At 40.1% G+C, this 26,847-nt stretch overlaps 1 protein-coding gene across 2 annotated transcripts in view; it reads left to right on the top strand.

Annotated features, from left to right (window-relative positions):
* Positions 1-753: 753 nt before the first annotated feature.
* SPNS2 (SPNS lysolipid transporter 2, sphingosine-1-phosphate) overlaps positions 754-26,847 on the top strand; it is a 114,651-nt gene continuing 88,557 nt past the window's right edge. For both annotated transcript variants that reach the window (XM_075264897.1, XM_075264896.1), the window contains exon 1: positions 754-1,254. In XM_075264897.1, the coding sequence (XP_075120998.1) occupies positions 981-1,254 (274 nt within the window). In that variant the 5' untranslated portion in view covers positions 754-980. The remainder of the gene's footprint in view (positions 1,255-26,847) is intronic.

The following is a 26,847-nucleotide window of genomic DNA, read 5'->3' as shown; positions in this document are numbered from 1 at the left end:
AGACAGACAGACAGACAGACAGACAGACAGATAGATAGATAGATAGATAGATAGATAGATAGATAGATAGGATACAAAATATAAGGGATGGAGAGATAGATAAGAAGATAGATGGATAGAGAGATAGATAGATAGATAGATAGATAGATAGATAGATAGATAGATAGATAGATAATGAGGTAGATAAGGTAGATGGGGAAATGGATAAGAAAATAGATAGGAACTAGATATCTAGTGGATAGATGGATAACAAGATAGATAGATAGATAGATAGATAGATAGATAGATAGATAGATAGTAGATAGATAGGTAATTAGGTAGATAGATAAGGGATGGGGAGATGGATAAGAAGATAGATAGGAGCCAGATATCTAGTGTATAGATGGATAACAAGATAGACAGACAGACAATAGCTAGATAACGACTAGCTAGATAGGCAGATATGAGACACCGATAGATATTATATAGGATTCTATCTTTTTGCCTGTAACTAGTGGATAAACTTAGTTCTAGGTATGATAAGATGCAGCCAGAGGTGACTTGGATGTCGCCAGCTAATGATACTTGGATTAGACAGCTACTTGAGGACGAATGAGAACCAGCAGGTGGCGCTGCCTGCGGACCGGAGAATCGCATTACTAGACCGACACACCATAAGAATCAGGTGTCGGCTTCTTTCTCTCCAGCAGGACGGTGGTAAAAGAAGGCGGAGCCAGCTGAGCCCGGAGTGCCCCGTCCCCCGCCCGTCCGCACACCTCTCTGCAGTACAGCCGGGTAGTGGAGGGGGAGGACGCGCCAGCCTGAGCTGTCAAGTGTCACACTCAGCAGGCACTCACCGGGAGATGCGAGCCTAAAGCCCGCAGGACTACTCACACTCACCAGCGCTTTGTCTCATTCACTGAAGACGAGCCGGCAACAGCAACGTGACTCTCTTCCATTCAGCTGCCCGGAATCACTGGCGGAGCTCCGGGCAGCAGCTCATGATGTGCCTGGAGAGTGATGGAGCGGGCACGGGGGGCAGCAGCCAGGACTGTATCCCGGGGGCTGAGGACGGCGGTGTGGAGACCCTGTCAGGGAGGATGAACCCTGTCACCACGGTGCTGGATATGAAATCCCCAGAGATGGAGAGCCCCAGCGATAAAGCCAGCAGCCTCCCTGAGAAGCCCCTCAATATGAGGCGTGCTAGGGTAGCAGCTGCTGGCATCCTTAGCGTGGGCAATGTGCTCAACTACCTGGACAGGTACACTGTAGCAGGTAAGAGAGCCCTGGTATACATGGTGCATGCTGTGATGTGTGCTGCAGGGGGTGCACTCCCTGCCTGGAGCTGCCACACACAGGGCACTGCCACAAATGCCACCTACTAACTTACCTTATTGACTATGCATTTCTCTTTATCCAATCCTGCTGTCATCTCATACATAAATCCCATAAAAGTGTCATTCTCCATACATCAATATGTCTAGTGTCATGTATAATGGATATCATACTAGAATCTATAAATAGGTGGAGGCATTTGTGCTAAATATAATAAGCGATCGCATAATAATAAGTAGGAGGTGTAGAAATGTGAGGTGCAGCTGATCCATATAGTGTCGTGTCCATCACCGCCTCTCTAGTAGCAGGATGATAATACACACTGTCATCTAAGGTCACTTGTATTGTCTATATCAAGCACATTCAACAATTGGGAAGCTTCAAGGTCATGTACCTGTTCCCAGTCCCTGCACACTTCCCATATTTGTGGGGTAGTCATTATTATTTATATAATGATCATTTTATTGTGGATTAGTGATACAATTTACAGATTTTACTGTAGGTCATAGCACTGAATAAGTGCGACGGACTATGTTGGCGCTATATAAATAAAGTTTATTATTATTATTAGGGGACATGTATGGTCTCCGTAGTCCTATGTACTTGTATTATAATGTGTAGCATGGAGTTACTTAGGAATCACCACATCATTAGTGTCACCTAACAAACGAAGATGGGGTTTTGCAGCATTGCAGTTCTAGTATAATGTAGACATTGAAGGGTGTTTCTACACATAAAGCCACCACATGTGGAAAATGAGCAAAGTAATCTCCTGTTTTATAAAGACAAAGCTCCGCATCTTTGCATGATTTGGCTAATGCTTTTTGGACCTTCCAGGCAGTTGGATGGCCCCAGGAGAACCAGGGTAAGGGCGGTAGATGATATCTGGCTGACATACATAGTCAGACACATGTAGATTTCTATCAGACACAATTAAAGATTTTGGATGTAACGTCCCTTCTTGCACTTTCTTTTATGTACAGTATGGTGGTGTGAGCAGGTCAGGAATGTTATGAACATATATTTAGGGTATATTAACACAATGTTGAGATTCTGCATATTTCCCCATGAAAAAGATATTACAGTACCATCAAATTGGAGATGATTTTCCAAAATCTCATCCACATGCTGCAGAAAAAAAATCTGCAACGTAAATCGACCTGTCAGTGCAGATTTTAAAACCGCAGCATGTCAAGTTATGCTTCAGGTTTTCATAACAGATTTCACCTTTAGCAATGTATAGAATGAAATCCTACAAGAAAATCATTGCAATTATGACATGAATTTCACATTGCTATGGACTTTATTGCTGTGGATTTTTCGGCAGATTTTTCTCTGTGTACAATCCGCAGCATTCAGTCAATCTCGGTCTTGTATGGACATGCCCTTAGGCTGAGGCCCCACTTTGCAGAAAATCTGCTTTTTTGTTGTTGCAAATTTTGTTGCTTTTTTTGAGCCAAAGCCAAGAGTTACTTCAAAAGGAATACAAAATATATAGGAAGCATGTATACTTCTCCCTTCTGCTAAATCCATCCCTGACTTTGGCTCAAAAAAAAAAAAAAAAACACAGCAAAATCTGCAACAAAATATGCAGCTTTTCTGCAACGTATGGCCGAAGCCATAGATGGCTTGACTTCATGCTTTTGTGGGAACCATATGCAGAACTTGGAGTGCTACTAAAAATCTAACCTTATAGAAAACCAGATTAACCCTGCTCCATCCCAAGGGGATATGGGTGTGAGTGAGAGGAGAGACCACAAGGATATAGGGTAATAGCAGGCTGTGTTTTCAAGGCTTTATATGTTACATTTATAGAGATGAGCGATAAACTGGTTTCACTGCACATGGTCTAAATGATATTACTTATTAGAGTGAATCAGAGATATATTCTTCTTTTCTAAATCCATACTCAAGTGGGAACATGTGCAGATTCCCAAGACAATACTGAATTGAAAATCAGTCAATAGGAGCCAATACATATTCTTATTGATTGTAAATTGATGTCTGCTTCAAGGAAAGAAGTGTCCATGTATTTGGCAACAGTCTTCTATAAATGGTGTAGGTGGCATTTCTACATGAAATGATTTTGATAATGTTATACATAATCTAAACACCCCACCATACCTTTTATGTGAATTGATTATGTTCACTATACAGTAATATGGCTACTTTCAGATCTATTATTTTTGAAGTTGCAGTTGTAATGGCTTGCGTAGAAATGATTTTCTATTGACAAGTCATTCCATCACAATCACTGAAGCTGTTCTTGTGATTGGTTTTGTTACAGTAGTAATAGAAAGGGATTATATTTGACTGTGTCCATTTCCCAGGCTCCTACTGGTTAGCCATATAGTGTTTATGTTTCTTACCTTTACATTATAAGGCTTTATACTCAACTAACCTCTAAATCATTCAGGTGCTGGTTATTCCCATTATCCAATGGGAAGATTTAATAAAATGATCTCTTAGTTGTTCATAGCAACCAATAACAGCACAACTTGCATTTTGCATTCTGCTCCTGGGAAATTAAAGCTGCACTGGGATTGGTTGCGATAGTCAACTAAAACAGTCTTGCTTTTAGACCATTTTAATAAATCTGCCACATTAGGTTAATGAAATATAAAAAATTTTTGAGTAGTCTTCAGTAGTTGATACCTTTTTTAATGGCTAACCTGATGAAGGGACCTTTTTAGTAGTCCTGAAAGCTCGCAATATGTCATCATTTTTAGTCAGCCATTAAAAAAGGAATCAACTACTGAAGACTCCTCAAAAAAAATGTATATTTCATATCGACTGGCTAACATGGTACAAAGATATTTTTACGTTAGGTCAAGGAATGAATTAATAACGTTCCATACACAAATGTCAGATGTCAGGTGCACACAGTCACATGACAACTAAGATCTACCTATGATGAAAAAAGAAGAGTTAAAAGTGATGCATTATGAGATTTAAAGGGGTTGTGCCATGATAGGGAACAAAGTGTCAGATTGCTGGAAGTCCGACTTCTGAGATGCCAAGTGATCAGGAGAATGTGACCTAAAGTCTCCTTGTTAATGTAGCCAAATTATAGAATGACCTACAAAGATTGGCATACTCATGTGAAGGGAAATTACTCTTAGATCTAGAAAGCAGCACTTTTCTCTCCACATGTTTCGTGCGGAAACCACGTGGACCCCTATGGGGTCCGTGGGTTTCCTTAGGTAACTGCTTTTTTTATGCATATAGGTTTCCATTGAGGGTATCCCCAAGCGGATTCCCTGAACGGAAACCCGAATGCATATTTGAATAGGGCCTAAATTGTATTTTTACTACTATTGCAGATTGTCTAGTCATATCACCCATGTAAACTATTATGCAAATGTGTGCCTGCAGCTGCACTCCTTATATCAAATTTTAGTAGTCAAGTTTGAGATATAAGCTACTGAATTCTACATTTAGGTTATGTCTACACAAGACGTAATGTTAGCAGAAAACATCTGTGTGTGGGTTTACTATTGATTTGTCTTGAATTTTGTTGAGGATTCACCCAAGCCATTGAAAGAGGTGAAATTATCTGTAAAAATAAGATTATGAAGATTTAATATCTGCACTGCAGGTCAATTTACATTCAGATTTTACATATTTTTATGCAGCACATGGATGTGATTTGTTAAAATGGTACCCACCTTGCTGCAACAGTAAACATTGTAAGTTTCCGCCTGCATTTCCACTGCAAAAATTCAAGTTGTGTCCGTTCTGCATAAACATACCATTAAAGAGTAGAATCTGTAAAATAAGCACTATCGTAGTCAAGCACTTACTTGGTCGATACACATTGTAGAGAGCCCTTGTTGTAATCTAACTGCTTTATCTGGCAGCAGGTCTGAGTTTTTATGACATATCATGTGGATAAATTATATGTTTTAACCTCTTACATGACCCTGCGACAATGTACATGAACATTTTTTATAGTTGGACAGGCACAATGATATATAGGTAACATGTCCAAGAGTTCACACGAGACAGCCAGCAAATGTTTTGTCTGTATCCTCTAAGATTGCACAACTATAGATGGCTGCAACTAGTTTAACAGAGGAGTTAAATATGTATAGAATAGAATACAACATAGTGTGTTACAATTGATCCTGAAGATAGGCTATCAATAGAGCATTGGACTGGTGAGTACAACAGCGGATCCTTCAAACAACCGATAGACCTTGATGACATACTGTATAGAGATGAGCGAACAGTGTTCTATCGAACACATGTTCGATCGGATATCAGGGTGTTCGCCATGTTCGAATCGAATCGAACACCGCGTGGTAAAGTGCGCCAAAATTCGATTCCCCTCCCACCTTCCCTGGCGCCTTTTTTGCACCAATAACAGCGCAGGGGAGGTGGGACAGGAACTACGACACCGGGGGCATTGAAAAAAATTGGAAAAAGTCATTGGCTGCCGAAATCAGGTGACCTCCATTTTAGACGAATAGTGGATTTCAAATCCGGGTCATATGAGAATGTGAACTTTGTGACTATGAGACAGGGATAGCTGTACAGGCAGGGATAGCTAGGGATAACCTTTATTTAGGGGGGAATGTTATTAAAAATAACTTTTTGGGGCTCTATCGGGTGTGTAATTATGATTTTTGTGAGATAAACTTTTTCCCATAGGGATGCATTGGCCAGCGCTGATTGGCCGAATTCCGTACTCTGGCCAATCAGCGCTGGCCAATGCATTCTATTAGCTTGATGAAGCAGAGTGTGCACAAGGGTTCAAGCGCACCCTCGGCTCTGATGTAGCAGAGCCGAGGCTGCACAAGGGTTCAAGCGCACCCTCGGCTCTGATGTAGGAGAGCCGAGGGTGCACTTGAACCCTTGTGCACCCTCGGCTCTGCTACATCAGAGCCGAGGGTGCGCTTGAACCCTTGTGCACACTCTGCTTCATCAAGCTAATAGAATGCATTGGCCAGCGCTGATTGGCCAGAGTACGGAATTCGTCCAATCAGCGCTGGCTCTGCTGGAGGAGGCGGAGTCTAAGATCGCTCCACACCAGTCTCCATTCAGGTCCGACCTTAGACTCCGCCTCCTCCAGCAGAGCCAGCGCTGATTGGCCGAATTCCGTACTCTGGCCAATCAGCACTGGCTAATGCATTGTATTGGCGTGATGAAGCAGTGCTGAATGTGTGTGCTTAGCACACACATTCAGCTCTACTTCATCGGGCTAATAGAATGCATTGGCCAGCGCTGATTGGCCAGAGTACGGAATTCGGCCAATCAGCGCTGGCTCTGCTGGAGGAGGCGGAGTCTAAGATCGCTCCACACCAGTCTCCATTCAGGTCCGACCTTAGACTCCGCCTCCTCCAGCAGAGCCAGCGCTGATTGGCCGAATTCCGTACTCTGGCCAATCAGCACTGGCTAATGCATTGTATTGGCATGATGAAGCAGTGCTGAATGTGTGTGCTTAGCACACACATTCAGCTCTACTTCATCGGGCTAATAGAATGCATTGGCCAATCAGCGCTGGCCAATGCATTCTATTAGCGTGAACTGAGATTGCACAGGGGTTCTAGTGCACCCTCGGCTCTGCTACATCAGATTGCTACATCTGATGTAGCAGTGCCGAGTGTGCATCAGATGTGTAGTTGAGCAAAACTGACTCAGCACTGCTAAGTCTCTGCATTCGCGTAGGAATGCATAGGCCAGCCTTCGGCCTTCGGCCAATCAGCGGAGTCTAAGGTCGGACCTGAATGGAGACTGGTGTGGAGCGATCTTAGACTCCGCCTCCTCCAGCAGAGCCAGCGCTGATTGGTCGAGTTCCGTACTCTGGCCAATCAGCACTGGCCAATGCATTTCTATGGGGAAAAGTTAGCTTGCGAAAATCGCAAACTGACAGGGATTTCCATGAAATAAAGTGACTTTTATGCCCCCAGACATGCTTCCCCTGCTGTCCCAGTGTCATTCCAGGGTGTTGGTATCATTTCCTGGGGTGTCATAGTGGACTTGGTGACCCTCCAGACACGAATTTGGGTTTCCCCCTTAACAAGTTTATGTTCCCCATAGACTATAATGGGGTTCGAAACCCATTCGAACACTCGAACAGTGAGCGGCTGTCCGAATCGAATTTCGAACCTCGAACATTTTAGTGTTCGCTCATCTCTAATACTGTACTGTATCTTAAAGACACGCTATTAATTCTGGAAGGCTGAACATCTCCTTTAAGGTTCTACTGAAAGTGATGAAATTTGACAGCAATTACATTACCCATGTTGCATTCCTTCCTACTTTACACAGATTGTCGCTGAATTTTCAGGCCTTGGCTATGGGTGGTTAGTGACTGATGTATAAGAAGCCGTAACTGGTGTAACCCCATCAACCTTTTTCTTGGATAAGTCCCATTTGTAGCAATATAATAATCATATACTAGATTCTGTTCTAGTATAGGATTGTTCTGTTCTGTGATGATCAGTAGGATTGAAAACATCTAGTAAGTATAGAACTTCTTGTCCAAAACAAATCACTTGCTATTTGGAAAAAAACATCTAGATTTTCCAGTCTGCTTTATATTGGCCAGTGTTCTGCGTGCGCTTATCACTTTAAAAATTCCATTATAGTTACCTCATGTTCTATCATTCCTTAAAGAATATGATAAATAAATGGCCTAGAATTTGCTGATTGAACAGAAATTTCTACTTGTACACAAGTAAATGACTTGGTATATGTAATGGATATTAGCACAGGACTGCCAATATTAACTAATAAACCTATAAATGTGTCTGGATGAAACACAGCAGTTGGGAGAATTTAATGGGACCACTCACCAGTTTTGCTCCTTCTAAATCTTAGCTGGATTTAGCATCACAAACTTAACCGTAGCAAAGCTGGTTGTATTTGTAATGTTTAATATATAAGATTATAAGGAGTTGAAGGTGAGTCCATGACCCATCTCTAGCGGTGTTGGGTTCACATACATTGTACTGATGGATCTGAGGACAGTATACCTGCACATCATATACATGTGCAGCATTATCTCAGCTTGTCTCTATAAGAAACTTGCACCTGATGCCACCGCTAACTTACGGTATATGTTGTATTACTAAATATTGCAGAAATTGTCAGTTTTGATTTGGGCAGGTTAAGAACGCGAACCCCAACGTGCATCGACATGCTGATGTCTAGGTGGCCTCAAACCCAGTGACAGGGTCCTGGTTAAAAAAACAAAAGTATGTAAACTAAATCCTACTAATATTATGAATGTGAAAGTTTATGTGTTTGGATGTTTGGTACTCAATTACGCAAAAACGGCTGAAATTATTTGAATGAAATTTGGCACACAGATAGATTGTAACCTGGATTAACACACAGGTACTTTTTATTTACATGGCTTCACGACAGTTATGAATTTATGTTTATATAATATGTTAAACTGCAGGAAAATTCAGCTAATTGTACTTTGCTGATAAAGCCTGGTCTGTTATCTCTCTATGTAAACACACAGATAACACAAGTCCATTCTGTACAAGCATCTGCATATTATCTGATCTGTAGAAGTGTTCTGTGTCCTGTTCAGAGGGAGGAGGGGGGGAGACAAATACAGGAAGTGAGAAGCAGACACTGCAAGCGGTGTGCTGAGACACTGAGATGGGAAAACCCCTTTAATCCAAATTGTCAGTGTACCAATTTTAAACATACCAGGAAAACGAAAATCTAATGTGTCGCACAACTCTCAAAAACGGGAGCTATGAAAATAGCCAGAAGTCAACAGACTTCTCCTCAAGCGGAGCTGAGGAGGATTGAGCAAGCTAGGCGTCAAGTGGCTCTTAGAGCAGCCGAAACTCCGGAGCAGGCGGATCAAGGACACCAACAACACACTCATTATAAGGCGTCCCAGTGAGCTGCTGAGATGCCCGAACAATTACAGGCACAGAGCCAGGAAAAAGTTCAGCGGCAGGCCAGCTTGAGAGCTGCCGAAACACCGGAGCAGGCAAATTATTTTATGACTCACACATTTTTCATTTCTCTCTGGACCCAATTCTGAAATGCACACAGATGAAGTTGCGGGCAGAAGCTAGTTGTATATAAATTTACAGTTTTCAGTCCTGACTAAACCCAAAATTTGCCAAGGAAGAAGGTAAACAGTGGATGTAAAGGACATAAAGCAATAAAGAGTGATCTAGTCAATAGTAGAATGTATCCAAGTCGTGCTGTGAGGAAATATCTGGTCTGCAGTCAGAAAATATGCTTCCTATGTTTATCATTTCTATATAGAAGTAATACTTTGGTGTAATAGAAAGAAAAAAAAACCTTAGCTATTCTTATCCTCGGTGATATCATTAAATATGGCTTTTATTGGTTTCCACGGAAACAAATGTGGTCTAGTTTTCTCTAAGACATTACCTTGGTCCCTGTCCCTTAGGGCACCATTGATGGCATCATAATTGTATACCTAGGGAATCTTCCAACAAATGTAGCGTAAGTTCTACTACGTATCGGCTGTTCAGAAGGCTGCTACCCAGTCCCTTATATATAACACCATGTATTTACTGTGTGTAGATAAGTGTTTTAGTGAGTACTTTGCATTTTAATGAAATAAACAGGAATGTGTATTAGGCATGGCAGGTTCAGTGCATGCTGTGAGCTATTTACCATAATCTGTCTACTGGCAATACCTATGCTTTGCTGCTCACAGATGTCATCTGTCTGAGTGTACTATATGTGCAAATGTCCAGTTTATCCTATACCAAGCTCAGCTACAAGTCATCATTTAGAATATGTGGTATAATGTTATAGCAGCAACTTTGTATGATTTAAAATTTGTATTATTGATAAAAAAGACAGGTTTATAAATATATTTTGTTTATTATGCCTGTAGCTTTAATTATTTAATTATTGACAGCTGACACAATGTATCCTATACATGAGAGTCTATCTGTGATAATAGCAATAATATTACTTTTTTACTTTTTAAGGGCTAGTTCACACGTGGGCAAAGGGGAGGTTTTTGACAGCGGAATTCGCTTCAAAAACCTCTCCTTTAACATGGTGGTCTATGTAGACCACTAGCTTTTTTTTTCCTCCTAGCGTTTTCCGCCTGAAGAAGCAACATGACCTTTCTTCAGGCGGAAAACGCCTGAAGAATTGCATAGAAGTGAATGGGAGGCGAAAACCGCGCGGTAAAAAACCGCGCGGTTTTTTGCACACAAAACCGCGCGGTTTTTTGCAAAAAAACGCGCGGTTTTCGCCTGCAGTTTCTATAGCACATATAGGAAAAAAAACCCTAGCGAAAACCGCTAGCGAAAACCGCGTCAAAAACCTCGTCAAAAACCGCGTGGAATGCAAAAAACAGCGTCAAAAAAACTCCTCGAGGTTTTTTACCTCGCACAAATAAGCTAGGCGGTTTTCACGTGTGAACTGACCCTAAGGTTGAGGTCCCATATTGTGGAAAAGTTACCTTTTTTTGCTGAAAATGTGCAACAAACAAAGCAGCTCTTCTGCAATATGTAGTGTCTACCTTAGGCTAAGGCCCCACATAGCAGGCTGCAGCAAAAAAGTGCTGTGGGGAAAAAAACATGGCTACAACGCATTTTGGAAATCTCTTCTTGGGATCAGGAGATTGTTGACTTATCATTAGGATTGGCCATCATTATCAGATCTGCGGGAAAGCCAACTCCTGGTATCTCTGCCAGTTGGCTGTTAGAAAGGGTTGCAGTGATGCAGACTTTTATAGTCAGTTTGCCCGCACACCATACATATATTATCAGCTGTGCAAGTGAAACTGCAATAGACAGACCAATATAAACAATGAAGAGGATACAGTCTCATCCGAGTGTCACAGTCCCATCAAACAGCTGGTGCTGAGAGCCAGTCACTCCCAATATGTCAGAATTATTGCGTATCTGTTGCCCAATTGCTGTGTAACTTGACAAGCATCTTATCTAATTTCTAGCTAGCGTTGCATATGAAAATATAATGATAAAGCTTAATATTAGTATGAATAATGCAGCTAGACATTGCTTACATGTCACTGTAAAATGGGGAGCAGCAGCGCTATATACGTATACAGATCGTAAACAGGTATAAAGGGATGCACATCAGAGGAAAGGAATGTCTTCTTTAAGTGTGTGGAATGTCTTTGGAATGTTTTAATCACCTGTGACACTCCTGCCTATATTCTTTATGATCCCTTGTGAACTTGCGCTAAGACCCACACAGTTGATGAAGTAATTATACTCATTTTTAATAATGACAAGAGCCGTCTGACACATTATACCGCATTCATTTCCTTAAACATCGAGAGACCTAAACCTGTGTAAACACCCTGCGTCATAAGCGACTAGTTAGTTTAGAAAGTGTACGGTCAGGCAGGACAGCATTCCATGTGGGCTTGGTGAACAGGACAGGGCCAAAGGCATGTCCACCCAGTGTACTTGTCTGTGACAATGTGTCAGCCAGCCAGGAGGTATACACCATAATCTTGTTAACACTAAGTAATCTGATTACAGTGGGCTCAAGATTGGCTAGTCAATGAATTCATTCATCATGTACATGTCTGTAAATAAAGTTATGTACAGCCGAGCCAAAGTTATTTAGATTATTCCCTCTGTGTATGAATTCATAATACAGTAGGGGTCATTTGCAGTCCTATGCAAAATCTCAAATAACACTTTTTGCTTAATAAGAAGGTCTGCTCTGCTGCATTTGTATGCAGATGTTGAGTAGTAAATGAACACATAATGGGGATTTGCCATTACAATATGTAGGACAGATTTGTATTTTTTATGTCTTTGGAGTGTGGGAGAAAACCCACGCAAACACGGGGAGAACATACAAACTCCTTGCAGATGTTGTCCTTGGCAGGATTCAAATCCAGGACTTTTGCGCTGCAAGGCTGCAGTGCTAACCATTGAGCCACCATGCTGCTTGGACACACATTTCCTGTGTGTGGTATGCAGTGTCAGTAAAGTGATGAAAATTCTTGTTAATTGGTTATTTTGGTGATTTGGTGGATTTGGGAGAGCTCACTTAAGCGGCTCTATGTGTTCAGCCCTATAGTGAAACATAAACAACCCTTAGAAAATACTTACTTTGATTGGATATGATCAGATTGTTAGCATAAGAATGACGGTGATCCTTACATTACAGTCACATTCATTTCTACATGGTTTTATTGTTCTTTAAATATGTTGTATGTACCTGGAGCTCTGCTTAACTCTGTATACAAGGTGTGCAAATAGCAACAAAAATTATAAAAATGTGGCTGTATGGCATATTTAAAATGGTTCATTTCTGTCTACCTATCAGTATTTACATACGATTAGTATGGGTGCGACAATCCTTTTTAGTCATATTTATATATACAGAGGTGAGCAATGTATCTAATAGGGAGTTTTCAAGTCGAGTTAGATCATAGACACAATCACTAGTTTTTGGACCGTATAAGTCAAAGACCATCGTTTGAAATATATTCAAGAGCAAACTATATCATCGGGTAAACCCTGGAAAGTGCAACCTTTTCTTTTGCTTAAAGGGGTTGTCTAAATCATTCTTACTGATGACATATCCTTATTCACTTCTGGGCAACAAGGTTGTAATTACATAGCATGGCCACTATGAAAACAATGATGAGGTCTGTGCACAGTAAGGATGGCACAGTGCTGGTAAAAGCACCATGCCCTTCAAACAGCAGATTGGCAGGGGTCCTATTTTAACTCCTATCTTTGCTTCCCTGTTGCCCAATATCCTGGTTGACCATTTGATGTGTATCTGATGTTCCAATACTTTCACCATTAGAACCTAGGCAGTTAGAAGACTTCAGCATAGTCCATGAATATCAGATCAGCGGGGGTCAGACGCTTAACACCTCAGCTGATTGACAGACCCATGTAAACAATGAAGAGGTACATTAGCTAAATTCACATCTGTATCTAAGTCTCTGCTCAAAGTCCTTCTAAAATCACATGTAAAAAGTTCTGCAAGCCTGAATTTCTTTATCCTGTCATATCAGCGAAAAACCAATAGATACTTGACAAACCCAATTATAGTCATTGTCGTAGGGGTCCATTTTTTATCCTTCGATCGACCACCATTATTGTTTAATCCATTCCTATGATAGACCAGAATAACGGAATAAATAACACAGATGTGAATGCACTGTAAGAGTCAGATCCACAATCATCTGATATTGATAGTTATCTTGAGGAATGGCTATCAATATATGAACCCCGAAAATCATTATAGGCTAAAGCCACAAAAAGTGGTTTTCCTACTATGTAATAAGATTCGCAACACTGTTTGTTGGACTGCAACCCCTGAGAGCCCTATTGATCCTGACAATTGACTTTTCCCATATTGTTGGCTGATGGTGACCTGGCTAGATCTCCTTAAGCTTCTTAGTTTAGCAGGCCGGAAGAAGTGTGTGAGTCGTGAAACAGCCATTCCTTGCACTTCACACTCCTGCCCAGCTATGTAATTCAAGCTGGAATAAAGAATTTGTTTTAAGGATTGGTGAAATAAGATTGTTTGTTTTCTTTTGGGACATTGTCACTAAGGATCTGCTAAACTCCATACATATTAGATCATTGGCAGATCCATTCACTTGGCCAGCCTTAGTTTAAGAACTATAGCATAACCACTTTCTTATCTTAATAGCTACATTAATACCTGCATTGGTTTTATTGCGCGCACTCAGGAGGATTCCTGTGTCTCTTGGCTTGTGATATGGACCATGTGAATCCGCTTATGTTTCTCACACTATCTCTCTCCTATGTCTGGTTTTGTTTGTTGCCAATTTGCAGTCATAAATGATGACTCTTATACAAATAGGATAACGTGCATTGTTAACCAGTTGGAATACCGAACTTTGTGAGATGCTACATATTGAGGCATAAGTCCTTTCATCTGTATAAGGCTATTCCTCTCCCTGTAAAACAAGCCAAGTCTGTACACATCTGGGGCTTGTTTCCAAAGCAGAAATCTTTTTCAGTATGGATTTCTGGCTCATTCCACGGATCGTATGAGCGAGTCATTGATATAAATTGGGTTGAGCTAAAGGGTAGTAAAACTGAATACTTGATATAGGAAAAAAAGCAATTCTTTTCAGGCAGTGCTTATAGTGATCAATGCCATTGATATGTCGTACATGTTGACTGCTGAGCCAAGTAACACACAACATGTTCCTCAGTGATTTCCCACACTGCTTACATATGATTCCATTCAGGCAGGCTGAGTTCAACAACAGAAAATGTGTCTTTGATCAGATTAGCTCATCCCAAGGATGTATGATGCATTATTTTACAGACAGAGATGAATGTATTACAGTACGCCAATCAGGGTCACTTAAAGGGACCAACTTCTGGGTGCCTTTATTTATTGCAATATCAGCGCCTACTTCTAAAAGAGACTATGTCACCTATGAGAACTCTCTAAGTTGTAGTAATAATTAAATAGCGTAAAAGATGCTGATTTGGAATTATTTTTCTGTTTCTACTCACTAGGCTTCTCCCGCTGTGTTCCCGCAAACAGACCAAGCAATGCATGCTGATAAATGAGTATTTGGTGTCCCCTCCCTTACATTGCAAGAGCTCAGGAAACCTCTCTATGCATCAGCATGCAGCACATGGCCTATTTGCAGGCACACAGTGGGGGAATGCCAGTAAGAGAAGAAACGTAAATGACAGATCAGCATCTTCTAAGCTATTTACCAATTACTGTCATTTAGGGCTATATTGGAGGTGAAAGTTTTTTTGTAAATATAAATAATTTATGGTCACGTTAACAGTATGGTTGGGTAATTATGACATTTTAGTACAGTGCTATGGAATATGTTGTTGCTATATGTTTAAAGAGTACTTAGGGGAATGCAGGGGATGACGATGAATGGGATAAAACTTGGAACGCCGTTGCCGTGTCTACTGAAAATTAGATTTTTTCCTCCACTGGTTTCAGTTATAAAATGATGGACACCCGATAGAGTTCCTTATAGTCAAAGGGGTGCATCGAACTCTCTGTCACCCCTATTTTAGTGGTATTATTCTGGTTTGGCAATGCTAGTATAATGTATAATGTAGTACAATATATAGAAGTATAATGTGTACAGCCAGCTTACCCCCACTTTCTGAAGTAAGGTAAGGCAGATTGCATACATAGACGTATATCCGTAAATATTCCACCTGCGCTCACAGATGTAAATAAGCAAGTGTTACCAGAAGAGATGGTTGAAAAACCCCTGTGTGGACCTAATAGTAGTTAACACATTTGACTTTTATATTAAGCCCTAAGTATGATCCATCCTTTATAGTACTGAAGGAGCCGGTCCTAACAGTATTGGACTCATTGAATTACTATTTGCTGCATGTTTTTAAGATTTGGACGTGTCCTCAGTGTTTTCCATTCAGTTGAAGATATTGTCCATAAACACTGTTCGTGCCTAATGAATAAACTACTACAGTCTCTAATGGTGAGATTTTCTGGGATCAAAAGGCTTGCTCTTATAATTGCAGCTGCAATGCACTTTACTGCTGTTCTCTTACTTCATGAGTCTGCCCAGTCTTCTAATAAGATGGCTATTGTTAGAGGAAAAGATTAAACAAAATCCCAGGACTGCCGTGATAATGTAATCACAAGAATACAGTGACTACTCTATCAGACCGTCATATAGTGAGAGCTCTGTTTTCATGCAGTATGGCTCTTCACTTCAAATCAGCAAGTAGTGTATGGTAAAACAAATGGCGACATTTGTGTCTAGAATGAATGGGGTATTTCTGTCCCCTTTTATCAGTGATATATGTATCCTAACTCCAAAAATATCTCTTTTCATCTTTAGCTCATGTATTGCCAAGCATAGGAAATGTTAAACTCCATTATTGTAGTGTTATTGACTTTTGATTGGGATATATGGGTGAATACTGTAGAAGCCAGTTAGACCCTCCAGACACCAGTCTACATGAAATAACAATTCTTTTTTTAAATTCTATACTGTTTCTCTGTTATTCCTCCTCAAAATGTATGAATACAAAGGGATATCCCTACACATTTGACAGCGCCCATCTGACAGCACCGATTGGACAGCGTCAGAGTGTACAAGGACACCCCCTTTCCTCAACTGATAACACTGTTACTAGAAGGCATGATCCTTGGTTTTCAAAGTTTTACCTCAGATCCGATGGACATTTTCATCACTATGATCCTTGCTCCGGATAGGTAGGAAACCCTTGCTGCACGAACCATGCAAATGTAAATGCCAGTAAAAGCGTCCTTTACATTTATTTCTTGCCCCAATAAAACTCTCTAAGACTGGGCCCCATAGGACGAAAACACCGCAATTTGCCCACAGCAGAAACAGTACAGGAAAAATTGGGGCGTTTTACAGTACAGGCAAAGTGGATGGGATTCTAGCAAATCTGATGCCCACTTTGTGGTAAAAACTGCCGTGTGGACACGCTGCGGTTTCCAAAAATGGCGCGGTTTCCCCATAGGTACAATAGTAACACAAAGTCTGCAGAGTAAAACTCTGCGAACTTTCTGTTTAAAGCGTTGTGTTCCTGCCGCGGTTTGTCCCGCAGTGCTTTATTGCTGCCGGACGTCCCATGAGGTTTTAGCCTAAGGCTGAAGGCCAACGCTGCAAAAACGCAGCATGTCACAGTACCTGCAAAGTGAATGGGATTCTGGATAATCCCATGCTCATGTTGTAGAAAAGAATTTCCAGTGGAAAAGCTGCATTTTTAAAAACACCCATGTGCATGTCAATCATACCTGCGGAAACGCTGGCATTTTACATATTGGTGCAATAAGGGCAGAAAGTCCACAGAGGAAAACTCTGTGAAAATGCAATGAACGATGCATAAAAATGAAATGCGTCTTTCTACAGCTTTTTTTTGCTGAATTTCGATATATGAGGCTTTGGCCTAAGGCTGAAGCCCCACGTTACAAAAATGCAGCATTTTTGCCGCTACAGAAACACCTGGCAAAAAACTGCTGCATTTTACAGTAGTAGTAAAGTTAAAGAGGACCTTTCATCACTTGGGGCACATGCGGTTTTATATACCGCTAGATAGCCGACAGTGCGCTGAATTCAGCGCACTGTCAGCTTTCACGATTTGTGCCCCCGGTGAAGAGCTATCGGTACCGGTACTGTAGTTCTTCACTGTCAGAAAGGCATTCCTGACAGTCAGTCAGGAATGCCCTGCCTCACAGCAGCGCCTATAGCGCTGTATTGTGAGAGCGGGGAGGAATGCCTCGCCCAGTACTCGTCTCGTTCCTCACCGCTCTCACAGTACAGCGCTATAGGCGCTACTGTGAGGAAGGGCATTCCTGAAACACCCTTCTGACAGTGAAGAACTTTGGTACTGGCATCGATAGCTCTTGATCTGGGGCACAGATTGTGAAAGCCGACAGTGCGCTGAATTCAGCGCACTGTCGGCTTTCTAGTGGTATATAACACCGCATGTGCCCCAAGTGATCAAAGGTCCTCTTTAATGACTAATCCCATCCATATATTGCAGAAAAAAATCTGCAATGTAAAAGCTGCATTTTCAAAAACAATTGCGCTTTTGAAAATCGCAGCATATAAATTATACCAGCGGAAACACTGACGTTTTCCGTATAGGTTATAGTAATGGCAGTTAGTCAGGAGAAAAAAACTCTGCGAACACATGTAACACACTCTGTTTTCATTACGGTTATTTCTGCAGCATTTTTTTTACTGCACTTTTCTACCTGGGTCCTTAGTCTAAAACAAATTTTGCTCATTTAATGAAGGAGACACAAATCATTTGCAATAATTGCGAGGATTCTGAACATTTTAGAATTTTTGTGATTTACTTGCCTCTTTTACTCCATAGGGAAAGTGCAAGGTTGCAGGCCTTAAATCGCCGAGGAGCCAAATCCTAATCGGCCAGTGGGAGCTGAGGATGTCTTCATGCTGTATTTTACTGTGAAATTTCCTTAGTTGTTCTGCGTTCTTCTACAATGGAGCAGTTGTGGTGTGTAAAATAGCTCAAAATGTGGTAACCACATGTCCCCTATCGGATAAAAACTAAACAAACCTGCTGTAGGTAGCTTCGCTACAAACACTTTTAACATTGTACACCTTTCACCCACATGACAGCTCCTAAAAATACAGCCAAATAATGCATACAATATGAATACACAGCCTATTCTACTCATTTTACTGCAGAAATAATAGAAGAACATTCCTATCCCAATATCTGTCAGCAAAATTGTCGTATTTCAGCAGTATTATGGCATATTATATATACGTTCATCCACTAATAAGATGTTTAATAAATGGATCGGATATCCAGAGATATTCCTTTATCATGTTGCATAAGTATGAAGAAGACATTAGCATGTTAATAAAGATTTCCTATATTCCAGGAAATATAAGTCCAATGAAGTCCTTATCTACATCATGTAACAGCCTACATGGTGCTGTGAATGGTTTCATAGTTTAACCATCTATCCCATTAAAACACAGCCATTCGTTGGGGATTACTGTAATAGGATTTTATACAGCTGGTAGGCAGAGAAAAGTAGCATTGTACTAGTGTGATGGAAGAGATGTACAGAAGAAGGAACAGTTATAACACTGAGTGACCCGTTTCTGGGTGTGGGGTGGGTGGGGGATCATACCCTTTACTATGCATGTAGTGAAAAATAAGAACAAATCTAAGCAGACAGAATCAGGAAAAAATATTTTGAGGAACATATATTTGACATTATCTTTATTATTATCTCCTTATATCCAATATACAACAGTTAGTTATAAAGTCTCCATTTCAAGTAGGTCAGAGTGTTTTAGCTTTCCAATTTTAAGTGTAAGTCCAGGGAATATAATGCAGAATTAAGTGTCTACTGGCAGACAACCTTCACCAGTGATCTAAAAGATGCCCTTCCATAGTCCAGATAAACACCATACCCCAGAAGCAGTGTAAAAACCACTGAAGAAAAACACCGGGCTGTGAAAATGAGTTAACTTAAACCAAAATCAGCTTAATTCAACTGTATTGTATGTATGTATGTATGTACTACAGCATGGACGTGTTTGATAGCACTTTGCGTTTCCCCCATACATGCAGTATATTTAAAATCCAGACTAGAAAATATACTGTACAAGTCGACGTCTTCATTCATCTCTGTAATTGGAGGGAGGAGTAGTAAAACTATTTTTAGACAGTTTTAAAGGCGTTGGGATGTGATATATTTTGTAATTTCTCTGCAGTCTGACTTGTCCATCTCCTTTGCTTTTCTTGGGCAGTATGTATAATTGCACACATATGACAAATCTAAGGGGAATTTTTTTGCACTTTATTTTTCTTTTAACTGTAGTATTAACATACCATATCTGTCCTTTCCCTTTTCCTGGGCCTTATTAGTGTAAATGTTCCAACTTGCCACTTAAAGTGTAATGTACATTGACTTTTTATCATATGCAGTATATAACGTGAAAATCATAACTCAATGGCCTGATCAGGCAGACTCATAGAATATATCAAACATTCGTTATCAAAAATAGAAAAATGTACAAAACTGGGGCTCGCCATGTAATCCAAACCAGAACTCCTGTGGGGTGCATGACTCCGTACCTCTGGATTCACAAGGGAAAATTTCTTCCAAGAATATTCAAAAAATAGTGTTTGTCCGCACTGCTCCGCAGGTTTCTTAAAATGTAACTTTTAATTAGCCATATTAAAAATCAGGTGTACAATACAAAAGAAAAAAACGTTCAGAAAAAACATACATTGTGATTAAAACCACTGCTGACGCGTTTCAAGGTTTACTACCTTGTAAACCTTGAAACACATCAGCGGTGGTTTTAGTCACAATGTATGTTTTTTCTGAACTTTTTTTTCTTTTGTATTGTACACCTGATTTTTAATATGACTAATTAAAAGTAAAATTTTAAGAAACCTGCGGAGCAGTGCGGACAAACACCATTTTTTGAATGTTCTTGGAAGAAACATTCTTTATACCTTTATAATCTTTTCATGATGTAGTACAGTTAACTAAAATAAAGTGTGTTCTGCCTCTCCATCTATGAGAGTTCTCTAAGATTTTCTGTATAATTCCTTTTAAGCCTTGTGATACTGTATTTGACATACATATTGTATACTTAGTGCATTATTCATGCTTGGTGCTTTGGAGAAGCACCAGTCTTACTCAGCACTGGCACTTTCACTGTCCACTCTGGGCCTTGATGAATAATGGAATAAAATGTAGGTCTTTCATGCAGCACCCTGTAGTTTAGTTATAGTTCTCTGTGGGTGGTGCAGTGGTTAGCTTTATTGCCTTTCGGCACTGGGGTCCTGGACTTGAAACCAACCATCATCTACATGGGGTTTGCACAGTATGTTCTCCCAGTGTTTGTGTGGGTTTCCTCCCACATGCCAAATACTTATAACTTATTTACTGATAAATAACTGGCCCTGGTGGGGTCAATAACTACCTGTGGTGAGAAAAGCGCTTACAAATGTTTGTCATTGTCATACTTTATGAGACAGTGCAGCTCAAGGCGAGAGCCAACAACTTGCATGGTTCTTCCTAAAGAGGTTGTCCAAGTCATTTTTAAAACACATATAAGTGCTGCAAATGTGGCCAATAAAAAACTATGTACTCAGTTCTCTATTTCCATCTGTGGCTTCTGTTTTCAGTTTCCCTAAGCAGTGAGGTTCCTCAAAAGCACTGACATTGCCTCAATGATGACTACTTCACAAATGGGTTGTGGCTAACTGTCCTCAGCAGTGTTTTGCCAATTGTACTATTCTCTGCGGCAGCCCCATAAACGAACTATTGTAAAGTCATATCTATAAACACCAGATAGGCTATGTATGAGACATTTGTCAGGTCAGCAAGTTTTATTGTCTGTGGTGCTGACAAACGATTAAATAGTCAGTGTGCCATGGAATAACTGTAAGGGTTAATTGCTGACCCCTGTTATATATTTTATTACAATGAATTTCTGTTATCTGTTCTTTATGCATGTCCAAGAAACTAGACTTAGCTCCATATTTGGCACATAGCTAAATCGGCATTGATGAAGGTTTTACACCATTTTTCATCTTTCCAAGGCCTTCCATTCTTGACATATTTACTAAAGCAAATACAGCATCACTAGCTTCTACATGAAGAGCTTTCTTCAACCCGATGGCCCATATTAGCCAATAGCAGATCACAGGTCCTTCATGCTTGGCCTCACTAACATACATATAGTTTTAGACCAGTTTTCCATAAAAACCCAAACATTTTTGTTTTACAATAGGTTTCGATAACAACCCTGCTATTTTAGATGTTAGCTTCAGATCAATAGCAAATGAAGGTTTTAACCACACACACACAAACAAAATGGACCTGTACAAAAATAAGAATATTTCATGTAGGCGAATAGAAATTTCTGAATTGCACTTCACACAATGTACATATTTGAATCACATTTAATAAAGGATATGACTTCAAGGATTATTTCATTAGGGAAACCCCCTTTTAGTATGCAGCTACTGGTGCAGTCAGCAATATCCGATTGGTTTGGATTTGACAACTAGCACCCCACAGATTAGTTGTTTGAAAGGGGTATGACATCTGGACAAGCGCTGCAGCATTATCGTGCCTTACATTGTCTAGTAGTAGTGCTTGCTATTGAGCTTCATCCCATTATTTTAAATGGAAATGAGCTGCAGCCTGGCCGAGTGACCAATGGACGTGATGTCACTGACCTGAGGAGAGGAAGTGGTAATGATGATCTATTCTAAGGATAGGTGATAAATTTTATAGTCCGGGAGAATCCCTTTAATATATGCCGATGTTCACACATCACCTTAAGAAATAGATGTGATCCCTTATCCAAGAGGGTGTCAGACTTTTCTTGAAACACTGGAGACTGAAATTCTTCCCTTGACCTCAGGCAAGTCCCTTTGTTTATCTATTTCCCACCCTTCCCATGTTTAACATAACAGTATATGTGCCTTGAGGTATTAGGAAACGATGTAGTAATATAGATGTACTCTGCTTCAAAGCTTTTGATGAAGTGCGCAAGAATATCGTGTGCAGATCCCTGGAGCCCCAATCAATAGAAATACTGTACAATCACAATATTGTAGTTTCATTCACTTTCAGCTTCACATTACTATGCTTGTAAAAAAGAAGAATGTCCTTTCCGGTTATTCAAACTACTGGACTGTGAAGAAAAAAAGAAGAAAAATAAAACCTTGGCAGGGATATATTTGCTGTACCTTGCCATGCCTGTAATGTAAACGCTCTCGCAGATCCGTATTGATTAAGGTTCATTCCCAGTTGCTCTCTATAAGGGTTTACTAGTGGTGTCACTGTATGGCTTTAACTTCTATTTGCAGCCTTGCATCATTGCCTCAGCGAATATAACAAGGCTTGAGAGTCCAGTATACATCATTGCACTCTCATAGCTCTTGTAGGATCTGTTATTTTCATAAGGTACTGTTTGTATTGCTGACATTGTGTGTGTGCAGGACTGCACAGGAACTGAAGTTGTCTTTGGCAGTCATTGTATCCTATTTAATAAAGGTCAGGCAAGGCTGTGTTCACACCTGTCATTTTTTTCTTTCCTTAATCATAGTACAAACCTTTATGTATATATCACCAACTGCAGCACTTTTAATCTGTAAATATAGCAAACAAGTAAAACAAATGAACATACGAAGATAAATAAGTGGATGTTCACACTACCGCTGCTGTCCGCCCAGGGGTTTCCATCCTAAACCGTGGAGAAACTGTATAGGGGACAGCTTGCCGATGGTCAGCTTTAAAATCCATTAAAACCCTCCGGTGTCCATATGCGGCCTCTCCACCTGGAAACTACATACGGACACCGGAGGTTTGCTACAAAAACCCATTCAAATGTATGGGTTTTAAAGTTGACCGCCAGCAAGCCGTCCTCTGTCCAATTTCTCCGGTGTTTAGGAAACCCTGGAGTGGACAGTGGCGGTAGTGTGAATGCCTCCTAAAGAGGGAGTCCCTTGTCAGAAAAACTTTACAATCTAAATGGTCCTAAAGATATGCAGGAATAGGCAACAAAGGTAGCAGGGATATCATTTAGGGTGGACATGGGCTTTCGTTATGCTTTTCAGAAAGAAAGCCCTTCATTTGTAGCAGTAAAATGTAGATGTCCTGATACAGACTCCAAGAAGTGAGGGAAAAGCCATAAATTCATATCGTACTATATGCTACTGTGTCATGAATGGTTATTTTTATCAAGGAAAAAAACTGCATGAAGTGGTGAGCGGTTTTACCCATAGCTTGTCTGTATCTGGGTGTCTACCTTGTACTATAGAAATGCTGGGCTTTCTCTCAGGGGACAGTCTGTGTCCATCCCAAATGATATCACTGCTTCTCTCACTAAGGATATATCAGCAGTTGTATGGTACTCACTGGTATTACATGCATAGACCTATACATTTTAAACACCAGGGGGTGCTATTACAAACAGTAATTGCGATATTTATATAAAGAAACTTTTTTTTTTTTTAATAATAACACATTGCAGCAAAAAATTATCCAAAAATGTATATTCAGTTAACTTATTACTATTTGTATTGATGACACAAACCCTTTAAATATGAGGAAGAGGAACAGGGAGAAGCAGGGAAACTCAGCAGGATTGTACCATCAACTATCCCTAGGGAAGTCTATATGGGTGTAACACAAACTTGTACCAGTGGAATCACTGTGATACATCACAAGTCACCGACTATTTATAGGATAATTGTTGGGCAAGGCTTTATGATAGAACCTGAGCTATTTATTAGGAATATTATTTCCTTTGCAGTAATAGCGCTTGTGTAGCAGTTAGACAGAAATGCATTAGCACATCTAGAATTCCTCTAGAGAAAAATGAAGCCTCCAAAATAAACACAATGACAACTTTAAAAAGATGGCATAATTGAAGAACAGTTTTTTTCTCTTCAGAATAACTTTGCGGTTTTCCTTTCTCTCTCCTGGTAATTTAGATTCCTCTGTGATTGCTGGTTTGTTTGTAGATCTGTAACACATAGTAATTTGCCCGTGGAAATGTTAGCTGTGGGACGGTCTCTCTGTGCTTGACTTTCTTTAACTCTCTCAAAAACGTGACCAAGATATTTCGTTTTCTTTGTGTGGTAAAGTATCTACATATATTGAGTTGAATTTCAACTAAGATCAAATGCAGAAAAAATATGATGACAAAAATAGTTACACTAATGTAGATTGCTAAAGATTAGATTAGAATTTTCCTGTTTTTTTTTTACTAACAGGATATATAATGTATTCTGGAAAAACTCCCTGCTCTTTTATAAAGCAGGGCACATTTTCTGGCAGTGAATACAATATTTGGCCACCAGGGGCACTATGTACTATTGCAGCTTCTTCTTTTGTCGTCTTTTTTGCAACTCCTAATGTGGCGTATCAAATACTACTCTACCGGGGTAGATCTCACCCTGACATCAAGCCAATTTGGAGCGTTATCAAAATCTTTGTTCTTTCTTTATATTGTTGCAATTACATTTGATGGGAACGTGTTAACATACAACTACCTTGTCAATATTTCTCATCCAGATCACGAAAAGACGTATTTGCTAGTAGCGATCACATGAAGCATGCACTTCCTTTAAAATTTTAATGACAGAATCTGCTGCCATGGCAATGTCAGGGTATGATGTATCAGTGCAGACATGAAAGTGCAAGAACCGTTTCCTGCTAAACATATTCTGGAAATTAATAAGATTGGAAAAGTAATTTTAGAGTCAAGTAAGAAGTAATGTTTTTTTCCTGGTGCATTAGATCACACTAGCTGACAGTACTGTCTTATATGTGAGGCCTCTCTAGTATCATATTTAAAGTTGTAGCTAAAGATAACGGAAGTGTTTTACCAAATATATTTCTTCGTCTATCTTTTTCTGTTTGTCGGTTAAAGTTGAGTAGATGAATGATATCAAAACGTTGCTAATTTTTGTGAAAAAAATTATGACTTTGTTTTACTTTGCCGCCCTAGCCTCTTTCGTCCGCCCCACTAGATCTATTATCATTTCTGGCATAAAAAATGCAGGAAATCTACACCAGCTATGAACATTCTAGGCACACGGCCCGGCCTGGTGTAAGGTGCGCCTCATTTATGAGAAAATGAGGCTCCCTCTCTGCCAGCAATAGGGTTATGAAGACTGGGGTTATGTGGCTTCAGTGTTTACAGTTCATTGCCTAAGTTTCAGATGACCTCTGATATTTTGCAGATTTGACCTGGCTGATAACATCAGTCCCTGTTTCCCTTCACTGTAATTGCCAGCTAATGGAGCAGTCTGTCAACTCTGAAAAGTATGCGCAGCTGCTGCGCCCTGAGAACTAGAACAGAGCTAGACCAGTGTCTCTGTTATTTCTATATGTAAGTCCAGAGATAACAATATGCAGTTTTGTCTCAGGAGCATGCTACTTGCCTGAATTGTTCATCACACAGGCCAAGTCTGCCCACTAACTTGTCACTGAAACCAGGAAGTGAAGGGGAGGAGACAAAAGAGATGGTGAAACCCTGAATGGAGAAAACACTTAAGGTCTCTGCTGTATTTTGAAACATCTCTTACTTGGTGAGACACTGTGTATCCTGCAATTAGCCTTCTGAAGATGGTGGGAGGAATGAGTGTATCCTCATGACCTATGGCCCCATCTTGGAAGAAATGACATTTAATGCTTGCAGGACACATGGAAAGAAATACATAGATCTACATTCCTTCCCATAGTGTTAATGCACCTGCACTTTTATAACTATTTATTCAATGGAGTCCGCTAGACATAATATTTTTGCTTGAGATATACTGTTCATTTTGTGATCCTTGGGTTCCAGTATCCCCACAAAGCTATGTCATAATTTCTGTCTGTTTTTACATACAGTAGACGTTTCCATGCCATAAAGATAAAAGGCAGCATGTCACTGTGATTTGGACAAAGAGGCACTATTGATATATGTAGAGATACAGTCTGCAGCTGTGAATATCCACATCTTCTCTGTACACATATGATCCAGCTGTATATGCTGCTGAGAGCGTTGCCTGTTAATGGGGGTCAAACAAGTGTCATTACTGTTCGAATGCCTTTCCCTATGACTTTCCACCTAAAGGTCTGTACATTAGAGTTCATTACTAAGACTAATAGAGGTATAGAATACCGGGAAACTTAGAGGAAGAATACCATTACACATAAAATATTCTCTTATTAAGATATATAGTAGTAAAAACTAACTTCAAAAGTGCAAACCACAGCGAACACTGTTCATATAACTCACATAGCACATTGCAGAAATATGGAAGTTAATAATTGATGATGGATTACACACTGATTAATGAGAAATTCCTTCAGTCTAATATTTGCAAGCACTTATGGAAGAGGCCCAAGGGAGAGAGACTTATGAGGGGAAGTCCAATCTCCAACCAAATATGAGGTTTCAGTCTGTGGCTGAATACTGACTTTAAAGAGGGATTGTTAGAAACCTGTCATTCATCAGACATGTCATTGCATTGCATCAGTGGAGGTGAGCCTGTAACAGGTCCTTGTAGGATGGTGTAGTTCACA

The sequence above is a fragment of the Leptodactylus fuscus genome, chromosome 2 (assembly GCF_031893055.1).
Source record: "Leptodactylus fuscus isolate aLepFus1 chromosome 2, aLepFus1.hap2, whole genome shotgun sequence".
NCBI classification, from domain to species: domain Eukaryota; kingdom Metazoa; phylum Chordata; class Amphibia; order Anura; family Leptodactylidae; genus Leptodactylus; species Leptodactylus fuscus.
The sequence above is the reverse complement of the archived record's forward strand: the minus strand, read 5'-3'. Positions and strand labels throughout refer to the sequence as shown.